At 37.1% G+C, this 22,288-nt stretch overlaps 2 protein-coding genes across 7 annotated transcripts in view; one reads left to right on the top strand and one right to left on the bottom strand.

Moving 5' to 3' along the window:
* Nucleotides 1-175: 175 nt before the first annotated feature.
* The window catches only part of LOC119724822 (ceramide glucosyltransferase-like), a 28,402-nt gene continuing 6,289 nt past the window's right edge, over nt 176-22,288 (bottom strand). The window contains exons 1-9 of one of the 3 annotated variants that reach the window (XM_038196062.1): nt 8,906-9,279; nt 5,964-6,102; nt 5,205-5,307; nt 4,728-4,832; nt 4,280-4,392; nt 3,683-3,861; nt 3,154-3,240; nt 2,580-2,769; nt 176-2,111 (exon numbers count right to left, since the gene is read on the bottom strand). In XM_038196062.1, coding sequence (XP_038051990.1) covers nt 1,947-2,111; nt 2,580-2,769; nt 3,154-3,240; nt 3,683-3,861; nt 4,280-4,392; nt 4,728-4,832; nt 5,205-5,307; nt 5,964-6,092 — 1,071 coding nt within the window. In that variant the 5' untranslated portion in view covers nt 6,093-6,102; nt 8,906-9,279 and the 3' untranslated portion in view covers nt 176-1,946. Of the gene's footprint in view, nt 2,112-2,579; nt 2,770-3,153; nt 3,241-3,682; nt 3,862-4,279; nt 4,393-4,727; nt 4,833-5,204; nt 5,308-5,963; nt 6,103-8,510; nt 9,280-22,288 lie in introns of those variants that run through there. The other 2 variants (XM_038196060.1, XM_038196061.1) reach the window with 2 other exon arrangements.
* LOC119724821 (sphingomyelin phosphodiesterase-like) lies at nt 11,054-21,465 on the top strand. 4 transcript variants are annotated; one of them, XM_038196056.1, is made up of 14 exons: nt 11,054-11,155; nt 11,438-11,489; nt 11,932-12,234; nt 12,946-13,110; nt 13,675-13,798; nt 14,643-14,746; nt 15,111-15,280; nt 16,382-16,501; nt 16,681-16,761; nt 17,215-17,385; nt 17,764-17,953; nt 18,298-18,387; nt 18,989-19,086; nt 19,958-21,465. In XM_038196056.1, exons 1-14 carry the CDS (start codon nt 11,073-11,075, stop codon nt 20,061-20,063), a joined length of 1,857 nt encoding a protein of 618 aa, XP_038051984.1. In that variant the 5' UTR covers nt 11,054-11,072; the 3' UTR covers nt 20,064-21,465. The 4 variants fall into 4 exon arrangements, with proteins under 4 accessions (XP_038051984.1, XP_038051987.1, XP_038051985.1 ...); XM_038196059.1 differs by lacking the exon at nt 11,438-11,489 and having other exon boundaries at nt 11,079-11,155; XM_038196057.1 differs by lacking the exon at nt 11,438-11,489 and having other exon boundaries at nt 11,085-11,417.

Raw genomic sequence — 22,288 nt, forward strand, 5'->3', positions numbered from 1 at the left:
GACGTTTGCATTAATATCATTTATTTTTGATTTGTCTCTGCAACAGAAGTTGAAATTTACGTGGATTGGTGTCTGCATCCCCTGTTGGTAGTGGGTGGGGCCTAACTCCCCGCCCCCATTTTTTTCTTCTAAACAAACGCAAACACCATAACGAAACTAAACCAAAGCAGCATAATAACAATCATCATAATAAACTATTTTATTGCATTCTGAAAATTTAAAGTCACCTGATAATTAGTTGCATGAATCAAAATTATATGTTTTTTATCATGAATCGATTACATCAAAATCATTGAAGCTACATTTAACACCATTTTTTTAAAAGTAAAAAATCAATTCATCATAAATTCCTCTTCATTAATTAAAAAAAACATAGCACAACTCCTCCACAAACTATTGCAATGTTGATAAAATAACACAAATCATCAAAGGAATTATCAAAATTGATTTATAGATGATGGCATAAATTCATAAAATGCCCCAAAATACTTCTCAACATGGTTCTATAAACTACGATAGAATTTACCCTTTTCATTTTTTTTTTTACACTCACACACATATTACAAAGTTCAGACTAATGTTATGCATTCTAATGCAAACATTTTCAGGAACAATTACTAACAATGCCAATGTCAAATCACACACTCGGAAATTTCGCGCCCAATTTTGGGGCAGGTTACAAATTATAACCTGTATATCATCCGGGCTTCATCTATTACACCTTGGTCCACCAGAGGTCCAATATGACTATCGAAAAAAATAAATTAAATTTAAAATAATTCAGCTGAAGTCAAAATCAATGAAATACTACCTTAATTTTAGTTTTGGGGCTTCGACCCGGTACATTTTTGGTGGTTCGACCAATCCGAAACAAGTATGTTTTTTGCTTGGCGTCATATCACCAGAAGATAATTTAACTGATATAAATAATAAAAAAAAGACTCCGGTCGAATTGTCTTAAATTGTTTTTAAAATATCCAATTTGAAATTCGATATCTTGCATTGGTTATTCAGTAAGCCTATTGACGTCAGGCCTGGAAGTCAATACAGTAATGCACGTGACTCATTAAGAAAACACAATTTTCCAACCGTGTTCCAAGATTAATCGCGTAATGGCTGAATGCTTTTTATGTCAGCTTTTGGTTCTATTTTTAGATGCTGTCTGGGTACTGATTAAATATATCGGAACATGAGATTATATAGCACCACGTTGAGAATCGAGACTAAATTACATGTGGACCCTTTTTTGCCACCCAAAAAAGGAATCGTATACAAACTATATACATGTACATGTACAATGTATGGGGCTATTAATGTTATAATGTTTACAAGTCATTAGTATATAAGTGTATAAATCATTTTAGTTTGCTGTCCGTTCTCTGGACGAAATAAATATGGAATGGCAATACAAATGGTCTTAAATTATTTTGTAAAAACTGATCATCCAGATCGTAGTTCAGTGGCAAAGATGAATACATTATGGAAATTAAATATTGATTTGTGGTCTAACAAATAAAACACATGAAAAAATAGTACATCGTCTGCATGACCGTAGAAAGTGTCTTTTCCTGATTTACAATATTCATGGAATGTGGGATTTTATGTTTCTCTTCAATTAATATTTGAAAATAGTAATTTGTTGAGGTAGTTCAATAACAAGGCAATGTTTTTCATTGGAAATTCAACATTCTGATCATGTAGATTTTATAGAAATGTCTTTAGGTTTTTGAATAGCATTCTGGATTTATTCGTGCCCGTGGGAAACTGTGAGCAACTTTGAGGGGATTCGAACCCAGTACTGTCGTCTGTGGAGAAGTTGACATTGGGAACTGGCCATATGTTGTTGTAATTTGTTTGTTGTTATTTTTTTATGAATATATGATCTGCATAACTCAGGCTTCTTTTATCTTTAAACCTTTACAGCACTGGTCTAGTTTCAGCCTCGTCTAATAGACCTCCTCTAGGAAGCCACCCCATTTGACTTTGAAGGTGCCCGTCCGCCACGTGACTTTGTTCCTCACGCAGCCTTTAAGAAAGTGCCACAATGTCGTGCACTCCCGATAGGCCCAGGCAACGGCATAGTCGAACTTGGAGAAGTTTAAGGGCTCCCTCTGCAAAGAAACAAGCACATGAGACATCTTAAAAAACGATTCTGTAAATCTATAAAAAATATCAAGATCGTCTGGGATTACAAACAGTATCAAATGTTCACGTTCCTATCGTCGACCGTTAATAAAACGTTTTGCAGTTGATGAAACGTTTACAGTTGATAAATTCAAATACTGAATCCATGAACTCTACAGATTATCAATATCGTCTGGTATTACCAAAAGTATCAAATGTTCACGACCTAGCGTCTCCCGTTAATGCAACTTTTACATTTAATAAAACGTTTCACAAGTAATGAAACGTTGTACTGTTTACTAAACGTTTTGCAATTAACAAATTCAACTATTTAATCCATTCCATGAACAATCGGGATTTTTACAACTTGACTTTACGAGTAATAAAATTAGCGGTCGACATATATTGATATATTTTTGCCTTTTTTGAATTGTTAAGATTTGATGGTCCCTCACCTGTAGAGCATATAACTGTATATAATCCAACACGAACCATTGCAGAAGATGTAGCATGAAGAATAGTATGGGGTCCCAATCGAACAGGTAATAGACGGCCCATGTGCAGCAGAGACCACACACTAACATCTCTGAAAACGGTTCTAGTAATATCGTGGAAGGTACAGAGGAGCTTCGCACTGTGGTCCATCTAAGAAATAAAAAATCAGGTTTTCAATTATTTGAATGAAAAAAGTTTCCAATTCATGTGTATTTGTTGGGATAAAAATAATCCTCTCAAAATAATGATTTTTATTCTGTGAGTTCTGTGGATGATGCATGAAAACCATTCCAGATCCGAATTTAAGTCGTTTCCTAGGTAACGGATCTGAAGGATCAGAGGTTTCAAAAGCTCAAAATAGCTTTAATGACTACCAAGGACAGGTCTTCAATACATGTATTTACTCAAAATTAATATGTTGCAAAAAATACAACACAAATACATGATCGCGTGGCTCTCTTAATTATCTTTAATTTGGTGACGGTGACAATTACCTTGAACAGGTTAATTAATGAACTTGTTAATCACGCTTACCTGACCATTCTTTTGCCGAAGGACTTGGCTGAATAGTTGCCTGGATTCTGCATCGCTGGAAGGCTGCTTAGTCTGATCTTTAGACCGCTGTGAAAATAACCGACTGGAAAATGAACAGCGTGCTCATTTCATGTGCATATTTGTAAACGGAAATATACGGTCGTTTCACGTTTGAATTGTAGAAATTGTCTCATGAAAATATGTCGCTGTGAAAATAACCGACTGGAAAATGAACAGCGTGCTCATTTCATGTGCATATTTGTAAACGGAAATATACGGTCGTTTCACGTTTGAATTGTAGAAATTGTCTCATGAATATCATTTGAAAGAATGGGAAATAAAGGACAAAATCAATTCGCCAATAGCAAAACGAAACGGTTCAAAAAATAAAGCAAAGCATTTATAACGTTTAAAGCTATATGTACATTGAGATTGCGCAATATAAGTACTTTTACACGCTGCTAAATTTAGTTTTCTTTTCTAATTTGAATTATTTTTTCGTTTTTGTTAGTGTAGAAGTATTTCGTACCTTTTGACTGTAGCAAGTCCCATGTAACAATCCTCAGATATGTACTTGGCCAATTCTTCGAATCCTCCAGCAACACCGATGACACTTCGTCTTATCAGATTGGACATTCCCGTTACGCAGGTGAAACCAAGCATGTTAATACACATATATAAACGGCCATGGGCACCACCGAAATACGCCTGTTGACAAACAAAAGGAAAGATATGACACGAACATTGGTTGGCAACTGGCAAGACAGGTTTTTCTGTCTTTTTTGAAACGTAATTGAAGGTAATCTGGCGGGAAATGAACCCTCGAATGCACATGCCATTCCAGGCGGAATTAAAATCACTAATTAAAACATTCCATTACTTGCGGCGATATTCAACTACAATCGAACTATAAATATATTTTGCCAAATGATATTATTGCTACACTTCTGGATTCCTGCAAAGACACAAATTCCAGCGAAACAGTTGGAATGATACATGATCATTTACAAAGACGGTATATGTAATTTGTATTCGAACGTGTGGTATTAGACACAAAACGAAGGCTGTTTAAACAGCTAGTTTTAATCTCCAAACGAAAAAAGAAAAGGTACGGTGGTGCTCTCACCTTTTCTAGCGTTGCACCGAACCCTTTTCTGTTGCAGCAATATGGAAGAGCGTGAATTAACCCAACATCAGGCGTCATTTTACAAACCATCTCCGTTAATGTGTCCGTGTAAACTGTCCAAACGAGGAGAAGAACTCATGATAGGAAACCATTCAACTTATTTCACAACGGTTTTCCTTTTCAGAAATAAACGAGTTTGTTATATTGAGTAATATCTCCTCTACGGCTGTTAGAGTAAAACTTGTCGTCCATGAAATTGAAAATAACAAATTTAGCTTTGGAAGGAAACGGTTCCCTTACACAAAACTGCGACGATTCACAAACAAATGTAATACATTTTATATTATAAACAACCGGAAATATTGATGAAAGTCTTTAGTGATGGGTGTTATTATTTGAAATGATTGTGTTAGGAACTTTAATGGTAAACTTTTGTCAGTGTACTTACCCATTTTAATACCGCTATCACTAATCATAATGAGATCGTACTGCGACGCAGAGTATGCCGGCATCAGGTTGTTGAGTTTGGGATTATTTCCTACTTTACAGCCACCTGTGAACGAAAACAAATAATAATTTAAGTCTTTACGATTACCAACAACCTTTTGAAGTTTTTATTATTATTTTATTATGAACGGTATTGTGCTTTTGTATACTCTTTGCCGCCAGCAGCAGAATCGCAATACTGTTTACATTAAAAACACACTGATATGAATTCATACATTAAAAAAGCGAGAAAAAATATCAATAAAGCAGAAATGAATACAAATTGTGATAAAAACTTTCATAATGTAAGCGTGTTTATTAATATTGTTACTTACAATTTTCCGTTTCTTTTTTTTATTACGACTAATCTTCTGATCCGATGCTTTAATTGAAAATTAGGAAAGAGAAAGATTCACTGATTTTTTTCCAGAAAACTTACCGACAAAAAGTCTTGCATCAATGTGTGGATATCTTTCCATTAGCGACTCGACCACTTTGCGTGCCGGGTCATTTTCTTCTTGTACACAAAACAGCAGTTCGAACTATGATAGAAAATTAAAAAAAAATACATTATGATGAGACTGGAGATTTCAACAGAGTGTGCGATGTGCATGTGCAATACGCGTAGTAGGCGCGTCAATAAATCATTTCCTTTCAAAGAAAATAACCACAATTGTTGGGTGGTTTGGTTTTTTCTTTGGGGGGGGGGGGGGACATTTACACCAGGGCGATCAGTAACTATTTTCAAATATCATTTACCGTTAATGTGAGGTTTAGAAAACTCATAAAACGCAAGGCTTGTGTTTGACGCGCGCATATTTTTGCCCCAAAAGACACTGTGTTACGATTTGAAAGTTTGCATGGTGAAGATAGCTTTAAGACTTCGATTTGCGGTAGCACAATCTCTTTTGTGAGTTTGTGATATTCAGAAAAGGACTGAGTGATACTCCACGTTTCAGACCGTGCTCTGCCTGTCGAGTCGACACTGCCCGTCGAGTCGACACTGCCCGTCGAGTCGACACTGCCCGTCGGTCGAGATTTGTCACATGTACCGTAAATTTGCTATGTACAATGTACCGTAAATCTTTATCTTACAAAGACACAATGATTTTATTATTCGGGTTCGGTAATTATTATCCATTCATATTCTAATAAATATTCCACATTTTCAACAGCCCAATGAACCTTCAGTACTCACTCTTGGGTAATCCAGTTTGAAGAATGTTTCCAAGTTGTCTTGAAGGTTTGAATCGACGCCAACAAGTGGTTTGAGGATCGACACTCCAGGCAGGTCATCACGGAGCACGTTGGTTGGGTGTCTGTGCATATGCAGCTTTCTATAATTAAGCAGAAAAATGGGATACAGTTCTGTGAAACCTGGAACTTTAATTGATTGTACGTGATGAGCGGGATTCGAACCTGGACCCATGCCGTTGAAATACATTCAGGGAACTCGACAAAAATGGCCAACTCGAGAATAAGGCCCATATTTTAAACATTCACTTTAGCTTACAAATTAATTTTCCCACAAGGAAACAGAAAAGGTTTTAACTGTTTTAGAACCTCACAAACTCACAAAAGAGGTTTGTCACATGGTGCCCATGTAATTCGTAAAAATCTTATCTTCACAATGCAAACCTATGATCTTATTTTACAATCATATTGAATAAATTAAACTTTATTAAATTTTATTTATTTTTTAATTTATTACACTTTTCCACTTCCTGACAAAAAATAAAAACATTACAAGACAAGTATCAAAGACTTAAATATACTAAACATTTACGTTTTTACGAAATAAACTGCTAAAAAAAAATTGAAGCCAGTGAGTAAAGGTAGCTAATTGTCCACTAAGCTGAACTGAAAATCATGTCATCGAAAAGCAGTACGTATGTCCTGAATATTCTTTCATATGGTTCTTGTTGGTGATCGCAGTTAGCCACATGTCAATTTCATCATGTTCAATTACCGTAATAAAATTATGCTCGCTACGGTCTGTAGCGCATATGAACAAAATTATATCGTGACTGTGCTCAGCCATAGGTTCAGCGTATACTCAACCATGCATACAAAGTACTATGTGCGTTCAACAAAGATACAATAAATCTCTTACGTAATAACTATGGACACTCATAATAAGACCACTCAGTCAAAGCGTGATTATGCCATACCACGCCCTGATTTCTACGTATAGCTTACTATATAATATTGTACATTTCGATTCAGATTTTAACCTAATGTTATTCTGAATTGCACTACTAATTTCTCATCATTCGTTCAACTTCAACTTATTGTTTCAATCATGTTATGAGGGTTTCTCTGTTTATTTCTCTGTTTATGGTACATTTTGATAACGCAACTGACGCTTCGAATACGTTGTCTATTCGTAACTTAAACCATCATGCGATCATCCGTAGATGTTGACCTGCAACTTTGGGGCTTTGCTAAACTGTTTGAGTTGACAGAATGAATCCAGTCATTCATTTTATGTTTCTTCACTCTACCTTAGCCTTGGGCATTTTGGAAAGATTGTTGCATCCTGACGACACTTTTTTGATCATGATCATCTCACTGAAAGTCAGTCAATGCAAAAATGTTGAAAAGACAAGAATCTGGGCGTCTGCATGCTCCTGCATGGATACTACATTCCTTCCGAAATGTACACTGTAAAAACTCCTTAAAATTGATTTGACAAGAAACAGTCGATCTTGCACCCAACTGCCTACAGCTATATAGGGTCAGCCGGGTGCAACTTTGACGGACTCGGATTTCTAGTCATTTCACTGGAGTGTTTTTAGAGTGTAGTATAACGGTCGTATATATAGTGTTGATACCCGGCAGTGTAAACAAAATAAAATTAGGTTTTCAGGGTTAGGGTGCCCTTAAAATGTAATATGAACAATGACAGTTTGTGTTTTACACTAGTATCAAAGGAATCCTTCTGTAATCTAAGTTTAGTCTTTAGAAAAGACTTATCAGTTACGACATACACATACATATTTGGTTTCGGGTCCAAAGGTCAATATTTTCAGCCATATTAAAGGATCAAGTGTTTTGTACATGTACGTATATGATAAATGTTACCTAAAGTATATTTTAGAATATATTCTAGAATCAAGAACTACACAAAAATGTCATTAGATCATCCAGCTTATTACGGCTTTTCTTTCCAAGGTTTGCAAACAAATACAATACTTCGTTTAAAACTCTTAAAACGTATAATTATATATAAACAGTCATAAAAATAAACGTACATGTACACGTTTTATTGACTGACAGGGTTTTAATACACAGGTAAAAACGATTTGTTGAGAGTTTTACGTTTCATTAATAATAATATTCAATATTATGTAAATTAAGGCTTCGATCCATAGAAACAAAATGGAGTCCAGTAACGCATAGATGGATGGCGTTGCGGTAGTGTGAATATTTTATCACGAATGAAGGAAAAATATATTCCCTATACCGACGCTCCGTCATTACTTTATCTAATTAAATGGCAGACCAATATTTAATTACTCGAACTCAGACCACGCAGTAGGGGTTTTCAAAAGATGGGTGAAATTGTAGAAGGGAGTGTTTTGGTTTTGTAAATGATAATGTGTTAATATTAAATTGTGTGGCTTTGACCTTCGTGAATAATTTGTAAACAAGTAAATGACACCGTTACTAACGTGCAGCTGCATGCGTGCATGTGCGCGATCATGAATTACACTATTTATTATCGATACATGACTGTACTTACGTGTAGAGAACAGCCATGAAGTGTAAAATGTACAAGCAGATGATCTCCACGCACAAGAACAAATAGGCAAGGCCAGTGATGGTGGAGTACAAGTAATAATCCATTGTGGTCAAACTGAAATAATTCCGCAATTTCATCTGAGTCAATTCAAACGAGACACATACAGTGCAGTGTATTTCAATTTACGTTGCCATACGACGAATGCGTGTAATCACATCTCCATGGTTTGTGCTTGTTCATTCCTCCGGGAATACTCCACTGACAGTGACGTTAATCTGTCTCCGATGATGAAAATATTCCCTCCACTCTGTCCACAGTAAAACTGTCGCCTGGTGATCTGTTTATAGACGTTGTTAAATACGACCTCGCTACTGAGCTATACTGACCGTACCTACCGATCACATCACACGATAGCTCGCCCGGTGCGAATCGACTGGATACAAATGTCCACAGACTCGGCCGCGGAGGCCGGCTATAGGATGGAGGCCTCGAGGCTGCGAACGGTGTCGCAAGGTCACCACACTGTTTGATGTGCAAACAAAAAGGTCACCAAATTTACAGAAACGTCATCTTTCTCTCTATAATATGATGCTGACTTCTCACCACAATACGTACGTAACACAACACAGGCGGCTAAAAAATGTGTTTGTGTATGTACAACTTATTACAATGTGTGTTTAATTCTAGCTGCGAATTCGAAGCAGACTACACGTGCATAATTAATAAGACTGATCCACGAAATTATCGATCGGTAAACGGTAGACTGTATGCGTATAGTACGCACGCTAGCGCTGCACGTGACTGTTTTGTGCACGACGGAGGAGGAGGAACATTGTCATTGGATGATCCTTCAAATAGATGCTTATAGGCCTATAACAGTTACAAAGGTTCCACTTGGTGACACTCATGCATTGCTGCTCCATTCTTTTCAGCTTTCTGGGTAAACGCTTTTGTGAGGACATATCGGATGTCACGCTATATCAACTGGGAATGACTCACGGGTATTATCGATATTTTTTCAAAACGTATGCAGATTGCCAAAGTCTGGTTTTTTTTGTGTGTCATATTTATCTGTGGCGGAATATTGGGGGGGGGGGTGCCAAAGGGCTCCGCTGTATTGTTTTTTTGTCAGTTCTCGAATGACATTGCCGGCGCCATGATTCTCGGGATAGTGTGTGAGCATATTTTGTATCGTATGATGTTTATTACTGTGCCATGCCATAAATTCACTCAAGCGTACAATGTATACCTGGTTGTACCATCCTCCATGGTTGTACAGCTGCACGCGCACGCACGGACGTGTACAACATCATCCACTCAACATGTACGTGACCGACTAAGTCACGTGTGGTCTCTTGAATTAAAAGGGCGCCATCTATTGGTCTGCAATATCGGTAATAATTATGCATGCCCGTGCGATCGACTCTAGTTCCCTCACTGAGGACATAATTTATTCCCAGTCAAAGATCTAGGGTTGCAGACTAGTAAATAAACTGCCATAGGTCCCAGTGATAAATGTTACGCCCACTTCAAAAATTCAGGGGAAATACTCACAACTCTCCAAAAGTTTGAGACACATCAAATAAACGCTTTCATCATCTTTTATTTTCTGTTCAATTTTTGGGAGAAAATTCCATCCAAAGATGATCATCCCTAGCCCTGAAAGCAGTCCTGAAGGCCATCGCGATTTTGGTAATAAGGCCTGCGCGCTCCATTGCAAAATAGAGCAATTTTAATTTGTGCCCAATCTCAATCAAATTTCATTGAAACACGAGCTTACAGTCTAGTCCCGTTAACGGCTTCTACTCTGGCCTTCTTTTTAACACAGGCACTAGGTGGTCGGTCGGTTGGATCCCGAAAAATTGACCAAAAATGAACCCCCTTTTTTTGTCCCATAAAAATGTAACTACCAAATTGTAATCTTCACATTAATGGGTCTCCAATGAGGGAGGACATAGTAGCATTATAGGTCACTAAGTTTGCATTGTGACGTTCAACAAATGGCCGGAAATCCTTCATTTCAGTTGACAATCACGACTAAGTGAGTAGTAATCATTTCATACAAGACTTTCGTACAAGACACCGGCCAGCTCAGTTTTGCACTTGCAATTCTTATTTACACTAACCATCAAGTCCACGGTCCACAAAATGCTGTCATCAAAATTGAGGACATAAACCAGTCATGAGCAATATCAGGCCTATAACTGGCCTGCAGCCCCAGAGATCGGCATGAGAAAACATGTTGCGCTTTCCTTGTCACTGGATTTCAATTCTAAAAATCTTTCATCAGAGAGGGCGCTCTTTGCAAGGAGTCTATTGAAATTTAGTTTGAGGAATCACATGCATTTTCAATTGTTCAATTGTTTCAACTTACGTGACAATTTTTTTTGGAACATATTATATTGACAGGATCAGGATCAGGAATTGGTTGTCCAATGGAGGCTAACCCCCACCCACCCCATCCGCTTTTGCCCCGCCCCCAGCCTAAGTCGGACAATTTACTCAGCGAACAAAATACACTGCAACACCAATTTCCGCCCACTCACATGTCATGTGTACATAATGCGTGTGTGCATGTGGTCGATCTTCTCCATCATCAGAGCTAGAGTGACGCGTCATGTGATCTCTTGCATGTCTTGTATCAGGTGATCTTAGTTTACAAATAAATAGTGCCGCTGGTTAATCGCGGTTTGCTTTGATTTCCCGATGTTCATTTGTGATGTGAACTTGACAAAAAACATACTGCGCCACGGTCACCGGTCCAGTGCTGAGTCTATAGGACCTCCCTAGTGCTGTATTTTTAATTTTGCACGCGCACGGCTGAGCTGAGGGGAACCCTCGTCAGCAGTGTCAGTGTCAGTGAGTACCGTAGAAAAACCGTACAGTTCCACCAGAACTGTAACTAGTGTAAGTTTTTTTTTACCTAGTTACAGAAAGACCTATTGTAAAACACCGTACAGTTCTGGAAGTAAGAAAAACGTAAGTATTAACAAGTCCACTATACTAGCCTAATGCAACCTGCAAGGAAACTGCTCCTTGCTTTAGTACTAGTATTTTTGCCAACCATCTGACCATGCCAACGGTCATTGTGTTTGTAGCCTGGCACTTGGCAGAAGTACAGCTAAACAAAATACTAGTATTTTTTTAACATTTTTTTTAAACTTTGAATTGGATTTCCTGTTGTGTTGCTGTATTGTTTCCCAGACCTTTGAATATACATAGTTCGTTAAACTCTTCACTAAACATTTTGGTGAGCTTCTGTCATGTGTCATTTTGTGTATGTATTGTTAAGTTAACATTAGTCCTTCGTTTGATATCATCGAAGTGAAAGCAGTCTGGATGATAAACATTTGTTCAATTTCATATTTATTCTGTTTATTTGCACGAGTTCCAAAATATTTTGTATGTATTTTTACTTCAGGTTTTGAGCATGCGTCAGTTTGCCCTCATCATCCTGTTACTCCTGATTGTTGGTCAGCCGGTATCCACCAGACCAATCAAGCTCAATCATGATCAAACTGGTTTATACCGGTTCCAAAGCTTTCAGTTACCGTTTATGGGTGGGCTAGAGTGTGATGCCTGTAAAGCCATTATGGACATCGTTGATCAACTGCTTGAGAAAAACACCACAGAAGATGTCATATTGGACGTCATGGTAGAATTTTGTAAAGTGGGAGAAATTGAAACGCCACGAGTCTGTGAATACATCGCAAGAGAATTCAAGGTGAGTAAAAAACAAATAAGTCTGCCAATTTTAAAGTTTAAGTCAATTCATCTCTATTTTGTGAATATTGTTCAACTCAATTCATTTGCATTCTATTTATTGTATTACTATTAGGTCAGTATGTGATTAAGCACTGTTCTTATTCAGTTCAAAGCTTTGAATCAAGAGAAAAATCAAAATGAAAGCGAAAGAAACTTTAGTTTCACTTTCAGACTGGGTCAGAGGAAAATCTTGTAAAAAAAATTCTGGGGAAATCCGCACAATCAAGAGGAAATGAAGAAAACTTTTAGTTCTTACACAAAGACAACCCTGTAAACTACTCTATGTAAATGCTCATTGTAAGAGTCGGACAACAGATCATAATAATATTAATGTGTATTTATGAAGCTCTAGGTGCTACATCATTATTACCCAGTTCACTGGGCCAATGAAACATTCCAAAGACAATTTCAGCTGCCATTTCGGCGCAAAGCAGCTAAAATCAACCACAATAACCATCTCTGCCCTCACAGGTACCCACTTACTCCTGGGTGGGAAGAAGCAATGAGTGACAAAGTGCCTTGCCCAAGGGTACACGCACCATAACCCCAGGCTGGACTCGAACCCACAACCTGCAGAATTACCCGCTGACCACGAATTCAATGCTGCAGACTGCGAGGCTACCGCACTCCATCATATCCACAATGATTTATATTTTTGTTTTCTTTTCAGGATGAACTGTTTGGAGTATTAACCGGTCATTATGCCACTCCAGATGAGATCTGTGGAATGCTAGTTGGAAGTTCCTGCGACGTGCCCTATAACCCCAACACTCCTTGGAATGTTACATTTCCTAAAGTAGCCAAGCCCCCGGTGACTATTCCAAAGCCTCCCAAGGTAGGAAGAGGCAGGAAAAAGGAGTTCACCCATCGTCATCACTTTCATCTTCTCGATAATGTCATTTACACAATTATCTTTAATTCATCTGAAAATTTAATTCCACCCTTTTTTTTCCTGTTTGGAGATCTTTGCAAAATATCACCCAACTCCTGCTAGTTAGTCCAAACCACCCCCAACCCTTCAAAATCCAACTGCATGTTTTGTTGGAATCTGTTAGAGTGAGTACTGCACTAGTAAACTGATTATGCTTTACATGGGGTTATAGGAATAACCCCATAATTAGAGTTCAACAGTTTGTGTGTTGGATTTTGTAAGAGCAAGGAAGGTTCCTAGTAAATCGCTCGAGGGGTTAGGGTTAATATATAAGTTTCTGCAATATCAGTTTCATACACACTTCTGGTTAGGTCATAAAGTATTTAAATATTGACTTTAATACACAAATTATGCAAACAAGAGACATTTATCTGTTCAAATCTGCTGAGTATTTAACATACAAATCATATCTATGGTGATATAATATCAGGGTAAGATGTTCTGTTTGTTTCAATCCTGACATTTTAGGCAGGTTCTCCTAAATTGACCATTCTACACCTGAGTGATTTACATTGGGATAGGATGTATCAGGAAGGAGCGGAGGTTGAATGCGGTGAACCACTCTGCTGTCGCTCTAATGATAAGAAACCAGGTACAGAATCTACCCTCCACTTTTTATTTGACCTTCAAAGTTTCATGGTTCGAGTTTTCCTTGTTTATATTTGTGCCGATGCAGATTGAAATGAAAGTGAAATTTGGCGGTGTTTGTAAGATATTTGTAGACCATTTTCCTTGATGCACTCTGAAACAGGTCTCAATTTCAGTTTCATTTAAAGCTACAGTCCATCATTTGCAGCCATCCGAAAAGTAACTGGCGTAATTATTGTTGAAAAACATACTTAGTTGAAAGATAGTAAGGGAACTAAACTCCCTGTGAAATTATTCTTTCTGGGAAGCTGTCATTTTGAAGTAATCAACGAAAGAAGGCATTTCCAACGGTGATTCTTAAGAAGCACCGTAGGAAAATTTAAATTAGTAGTTCGTTTTGTTATTCAGCGCAGCGCGCGCAAGTATTGGAACGACGCACACGCGCGCGCGGTTGTTATAATTCGTCGGATCAGTGCGCGACGTCGCGTATAGCTGCAATTCAAAACATGATTCAGTAACTTTTGATTTGAAATTGAGATCTTAGAATGCTGCTTTTCTCGGAATGTACAGCTGAAGCTTAGCTGAAACTTTATCAGGTTAGTTGCTTAGTATCCTTTATTAGATTTTGAACTCTTTTGTTGCTTCAAACGAACAAAATGCACAAATTACAAATGATGGACTATAGCTTTAACTCCAGTAATGGTCCACAAAATCAAAATTGACCTGTTAGAGTGTGATCAATAGTGTCGGTGTTAGGTTTCTCAAGTGCACATGACTGGTTCAATTTCGACCCAGATTTGTCAAGTTTTGCTAAATTTCTACCTTTTTTCCCCAATTTTTTGTTTAAGCCAAGGGCAAACCGGCTGCTGGTAAATGGGGAGACTACAGAGGATGTGATACACCAACAAGAGTCTTTGAAAACTTGCTACAAACTGTCGCCAAACAACACAAGGTAATGAAACATTAGATTACCCTCGTCGACACCAAGACAATTTAAAAGGACCATCTGAAGGTTTTTGGATGTACTTAAGTACATCTTGTGGCCAGTGATTCATTTTCTCAAATTATTTGTGACTTTGTTCAAACTTAAGGAGGATTAACAGCATTGACTACACCAGGAATTTAGTTTAAGACTCTTAATTTTGGGTATGTTTAAACTGACCCCCCCCCCCCCCCCAGCACATGTACAGTCTCTGTTTCAGACATTGACTCAAAAGTTTATATTGCAAAACTGTGTCAAATTTGTGGGTATTTTGGGAAGGTAATGGCTGATTTCCTAACTGCCCAGAAACTTTTATTGTAAATAATCTCTACAGATTGATTTCGTCTACCTTACTGGAGATTTACCTGCACACGATGTTTGGAATCAGACACGTGAAGATCAAACCAGTATTATCAACCAAACAACGGCAATGTTTCAGACTTACTTGCCCGGTATTCCTGTCTATCCAGCAGTTGGTAACCATGAGAGTTCACCAGTAAATAGGTAAATAAACAAAGCAAACTTGTTTACGAGCCTATATCAGTCACGCGCTGCATCTTCACTGATAACAAAGTTATTTTGATAATTTTATCTGATACAGAGGCTAAAATGACACATTCTTTATTTGAAAGGTCAGTGAATTGCTGTTTTCATGAGTAGTAAAACTAAAAGAAGGCAGGCAACATGGTTTAATTGGAAATCAGGGGAATAGAAAAAAAGGACAGGAATTGTCAGGTGTTATTTAAAAGGTTATTGAAGGTTTGGGTTCACAAGTGTTTGCGTATATCAGGATTCAATAGAGGTATTTAAGTTCAGGAGATTATAACAATATTTGATAAGAAAACAGATGGGGCTAATTTGTGTTTGCATTTCTGATAAGATCTCGGCAAAGGTCATTTTCTATTTTACTCTAGCAGGCAAAAAGCCAAATGTTGACCTTGGGAACGATGGCAGAGTTTAGCAAAGTCAACTTTGTGAATTATTCCAGAGTAAAGAAAAAAACTTGCTCTCATATAGCCTGAAAATATTTTTATTTTAAGGAATTTACTTGTTTTTGAAGCATATCAATTTGGAAATATGCACAGGGACTACTATGAAATGGCTTCCGTAAAATTTGGCCCAGTCCATAGTTTACAAATATAACATAGTTTGAGGGTGGATAGTTTCTATATTTAAATGTCACAAGTGAACTCTCGTGAGGAGTTATGTTGTTGACCTCTGTACTGGTCCCCACAATTTCTTTTTGAGGTTTGGCAGACACATCAGGAGGGCACTATTTGGAAATTGTAAACTCTTTTGCATATACCAAAATCCACTGCCAGAGTGTTCATCATATTTCAAAATGGCTAACAGCCCTTGATCTATATATGACCAATTAAGGATGCAAGTTGGAAACAATTCTTTTAAACTATGGAGTCTGGGTCACACAATTTGAAGACAATATAGACATTTCTAATTTAGGACAGGCAAAGCATTTTTTTTTCAATTGTAGAAAGTTTTTGGAGTGATAAGTGGTAGGTTGATTTGTAGGACCCAAGAATAAGAATAAAATTGGGATATTTGGAATAAAAGTTTATCTTCTGAATTATTTTGTTTCCTTGACAGTTTTCCTCCTCCGTTTATCACTGGACATAATTCCATCACATGGCTGTATCAATCTATGGTGGATTCGTGGGTGACGGAGGCAAAATGGCTGCCAAAAAATACAACATCAACCTTGATCAAGTATGTGCAGAAATACAACTCAATATTCTAAAATTCATTGTGAAAATTCTTTGTAGAGTATTGACATAAATCAGAATTGAATTTTATGTTTTTACGTAAAGTGTTCATTGCTCGCTCCTATTTTTGTCTCAATGTAGTTTGATTATGATTTTCTTGGTGTTTTTTTTTTTGTATATTAGGGGAGGTTACTACAGTGTACGACTGTACAATGGACTCATTTTGGTGTCATTGAATATGAACATGTGCAATGATCAAAACTGGTGAGTTGTGGCGTTGTGTGTGGGAGTCTATCCCAGACCTGGCTAAACTAGTCCCTACCTTTTTTATCTCCTTAAATGTTAATTGACTTGTTAATTGACTTGTGATCTAACTTGTAATAGACTTGTGACTGACTTGTGATTTGACTTGTGATTGACTTGTGATTGACTTGTGTTTGATTTAGGATTGACTCGTGATTCGCCTTGTGATTGACTTGTGATTTGACTTGTGATATGACTTGAGATTGACTTGTGATTGACTTGTGATTGACTTGTGGTTGACTTGTGATTGACTTGTGATTGACTTGTGATTTGACTTGTGATTGACTTGTGATTTGACTTGTGATTGACTTGTGATTGACTTGTGATTTGACTTGTGATTAACTTGTGATTTGACTTGTGATGGGTTTGTGGTTGACTTGATGACAAGTCTGTGACTCGGTTGTTAATTGTCAGGTGGTTGTTGGAGAATGAGGATGACCCCGCTGAGGAGCTACAGTGGCTGATTGGTGTCTTACAGAAAGCAGAGGATAACCATGATCATGTGCACATCTTAGGACATATTCCTCCTGGGAGTGGAGATTGCTTTAAGCAATGGAGCGAGAACTACAATAAGATTGTTAACAGGTCGGTTAAGGTCAACCAAGATTAATGTTAAGATTGTTACTACATGTAGGTTATTGTTAGTGTTTGGATTCCCACATACATGTATCAATTCAAGGTTTCCTCCCACACTTTAAACTGACATTTTCTGCATCGTGTCTGAGAACAAAAATGAGCAGAACTTAACGCTCAGAAGAACCAAAAAGTATTGTGAAAACAATAACAAAACCATGGCAAAAACAAAAAAGAAAAACAAAAGAAAGTTATTGTCATTGATCTTGGCCCAAGCAAATTGGAAAAGTTTGTGTATTTTTCCACAAATTCATTTGCAAAAACAAACATTTAAGAGAAAGATAACAGGATTGGTGGTCATTAATGATTTCTGTCTTTGTCTTATTTCAGATATGAAAGCACCATCCGGGGCCAGTTTTTCGGGCACACCCATAAGGACAGCTTTGAGATATTCTTTGAACCAAAAACTAAACGTCCGACCAGCATGCTGTACAACGGGGGCAGTGTTACTACCTATTCCTACGTCAATCCGAACTATAGGACCTACGAAGTGGATGGCAACTACAAGAACAGCTCATGGGTAAGATTGCCCGGCAGAAAATCGCGTCCAGAAATTTGTGAGGAATATCAAAAGGGAGAAGATCTTTGGTTTGTTTTTGATATTCTATTCACCTCTGGGGTAACATTATCCTTGAAAATATATCGATGCACTGCATAGTTGATTTTGTGACATTCCCTAAAAAAAAATTGGAGTCTGCTCAGATGATAAAACTTTTGAGGATTATCCCCGATTCATTTTTTTAATCTTTTGAGAACGTTCAGCCTCTTCTTCTGGCCTAGAAAAAAAGGCACACTTCAGGGTCATCAAAGAATTCTAAATCTCAAGATGTAACTCCAGCTTACACATTATTTCTTTCTTGCCAGGCTGTATTGGATCATGAAACCTACGTGATGAATCTTACTGATGCGAACCTTACCGATAACCCCAAATGGAATCTGGAATACACAGCAAAGGTACATCTTCTGTTTGTTTAAAATTTATTTAAAAATTTGATAGAGTAGGGTGTGAACCAGGGACCCCTTCATTATAAATGTTGTAAGTTATAGTTATAGTTATAGTTATAGTGCCGATGCTCATTAAAGTGACCCAAAAGTGTCAGGTTGTGACAAAATCAGATACCATAAATTCACTCGTCAAAAATAATTCCATTCATAATACAGTAAATACTAGAAACCACTAAAATTAATGTGTTAGATTTTCTATTCATAAATAGCTGAGACAGTTTACCCATTCCTAATGGTCAAGAGCCTGTCACATGGGTGGTTTTAAACTGTGATGAAACCCCAGCTGGTTTTAAGCATGGCAAGAGGGGTGTTTCACAAAACATGAAGTACATTGTTGAACAAAATCGTTGGCAATTTGTACATTTTTGACCTGTTTTGACTTTTTGACCAAAAGGTATTTTGGGAATAAATATGTGCCATTTTTGATGGCCAGGCCCCTTGACCAAGCACATATTTATTCCCTTAATAATGTTCTTTACAACTGATATTAGTCAACAATGACAAATGTTAGCTTCATCATGTTTTGAATTTACATTTCACCCTTTTACAGGCCGCCTATGGCATGAAGGCATTGCAAGCTGTGGACTGGAACGAACTGGTGGGCAAATTTGAAGCCGTAAACAGCACATTATTTGATCAATTTTACAAGTGAGTATGCAATATTTGTTTGTTTATATAAGTATTTTCAGCTGTGAAATTCTTTTTAAATAAAAAAAATCTGATTTAAATTAAAAAAAAATACTTTTTTTTAAATCAGGATGTTAAATACCATGAGTGTTATAAAGAAGTTTGGGGAATATTGCTAGCAATATATTGGATGTGGCATGCGCATCATCAGCATCTCTCATTTTTTGGATATGCTCAATGGAGTGGCTGTAGTAAGGTTTCAGTGGATATTAAAGCCATCAGTCTTTTTTCATTTTTTTTTTAAAGCCATGTCAGTTAAGCATGATGTGACAGTGATATATCATTCAATATTTCCTGCTCTGTTTGTTATTGTTGGCATTATATACCTGCATTCAGCAGCAATCAATTGGGGTGTTTTTGATATTTTAATTCAGTAACAATGAATACACAAAGTTTTGATTCATGTAGCCCTCTGGAACAAACACACCTCACAGACAGATGCCAAGCACAAAACCTGGATCTGTAGTGCGACTGTCCATTTATTTTCCGTGCAATATGGGCTCCATGCGCCAACAAAAGAGGGCGCGTTTGTACCTCTTTTGAGAGCTCCTTGGGTACTTTTTTGGTGCGCACAACTTCATAAATTTACAAAAGCTATTAGCCACCGCGTCTTCGTGTGAGCATCAGGCATCGTCGGCACACGAATTTGTTCTAATTCAACTTGCGATGGTCTCCGAGACTAATCCCAGCCCCCAATAACTTTGGAAACATTCGAAATACGCAGTGGATGGATTGGGAACCAGTCTAGATCACCCCAATTCTCCTTTTCTGGTCGTTGATGGGGTACCTGTGCACGGAGCCCATTATTTACTTTGTTTTTTATTTATTCCAGGTATTATTACAAGAGTCACGTCACTCAGCCGTGTGATGCCCAGTGTAAAACCAACTTCATCTGTGATCTTAAGACGGCTTGCTCAGGAAGCAAAGAATTCTGTTAACAAGGCTATTTACTCCAGGTCCCTATTTCATGGCGCTGCTTAACAGGCAGCAGAAAAGGTGTGCTAACCTTAACCCTAACCACCCCAACTCTTCAAAATCCAACTGCATGTTTTGTTTGATTCTGTTGGAGCGAGTACTGCACTTGTAATCTGGAGTGACAGGATCCTGGTAAATAACTCAAGGGGGTTTATTGGGGTTAAAGATGCATATCCCATGCTCTTGAAAAATGGATTTTTTTTTTGCCTAATGAATTTTTCAATTTGTATGTTTTGTTTTAACGAATAAACTGCTGTACTCTGATTCTGGGCATCTGCAACCTTCTGAACAAGAGCTTTCATTTTGTGCACAAATGAACCCGCCCTGAGAGCCGAATTATTGTCTGGCAGCTAATACATGTAATTCAAATTTTGTGAAAAAGTAATTCAATAACTAAACGTCAATGGCTAAAATATCGAGTACGATTTTTGTTTAATGATGAAGCAAACTTTTTTATTTAATATGTAATTAATTTTTATATTTGATGTTGATACTTGCAATATGCTGGAAAAATGTTGAAGGTTTGAAGACCAAAGAGGGTCATATCGATTATATTTGAAAGAAAATCCTTGTATTTCATTATTTGGGAGTTGTAATTTAAATTTGATGCTAACTTGCTAACCACAAAAATATAACATAGAAGAAATATTTATTTTCTAAATAGTACTACTTTAATATTTTAAAGATGTGATTTCAGTTTGCGCTACTATTTAGCTTTATTTGCCAATTCGATTTTTTTTTTCAATTCCTTCCCCTGTTTTGAAATATGTTAAGCAGCTTGGATTGTTTCATATTTCTGAAATACTGAAATTTGTGATTGACGCACAATAACATTTGACGTTAAAGGAGAAATATACTATGCAACTGTGTGTAAATAATAACTTTAATGATAGGAATAAGTGTAAAGACGTTTTGCCAAAATTAAAAATAATATTGTAAATGACAAATAATGAAGTAAATGTTCACATGACGCGAAAAGCCATGTTCTATGTGCAACTCTTAATTAACTTGATGAATATAATTAAACATGAGAAATGTCAGAGAAACTAAATGAGGTTTTGAGTTGAATAATTGATACCGAAATGAAATTGGAAACAACTTGTTGGATAACAATTTGGGCCATATAGATGAAAAATCACTGCTAATAATATTGTTGCATTAAATCGGCCTGTAAACATAATAATAATACACATACAATGCATTATTTGATGTTATCGAAGGCAATATATTCAGTATTGGAGTTTATTACGTTTTTAATACGTTTATTAACTTTATTACGTCCGATGTTTGTATTGGAGTTGAATGTGAAGTAAAGTGAAAATAAATATGAACATCGACCTACAAGTATAACCTATTGAGAAAATGTGAGTACATTGTGAAAATAGAAACATCTTTTTGAGTAGTCCATGATTGAGAATGGTAGGTTTGTTCTGTGGCTGATTCTAATTGAAAACGATTCATCATCGTCATACGATGCAGATATATGGACGTTATATTTCAAGCGCCTCGTAGCTGTGGAAGTTAATTACGACTACGAGTTACTGAAGGGAAACGTTGTTCGTGCTGTACATTTCATTTAAGTGTCGCCCCAATCCTCAAAGGTGTTTTTTTTCCATTACGCTGTGAATATTAAGTAACCTGCGTGACAATCTCACGTTTTAATCTAATCATGTAAAGATAATAATGAATGATATCTTTACCCGTATAGAACATTAAGACTCCGTGCACAAGTACGCCTCAACGGTTACACAGGGAGAGTTGGGGGAGACGACTGTAACGTGCGCGTTACGCTCAACTTAACACAGATGGAATAGATTTCCAAGTATTTTAAAACATCTTCATTTGATAAAGATCACTGATTGGAACTTTTCATTTGCAGACTCCGAGGTATTATGTTTTGATGAAGAATCGGATTACAAGAAAATGACCTTCACTTTTTTCCGTGCATCCAATTCACTTAAATTGTTATTTCATATGGCAATTTGCTTTATGTTTTTGTTTTGAAGTTGCAACTTGGCCATGGCTGGTTTACGTGGTTGTAATTGGGCGGAAGTTGGAGACCAATCGAGAGCCCCCCCCCGGCCCCCTCCCCTCCCCCGAAGATACATCAGCCGATTTCAATTAGTATTTTGCGCGCATCTCAAAGGCAGCATACATGTCTCCAAATAATATACAACATTCATTCTTT

Source organism: Patiria miniata, unplaced genomic scaffold (genome assembly GCF_015706575.1).
Source record: "Patiria miniata isolate m_02_andy unplaced genomic scaffold, ASM1570657v1 HiC_scaffold_18, whole genome shotgun sequence".
NCBI lineage: Eukaryota > Metazoa > Echinodermata > Asteroidea > Valvatida > Asterinidae > Patiria > Patiria miniata.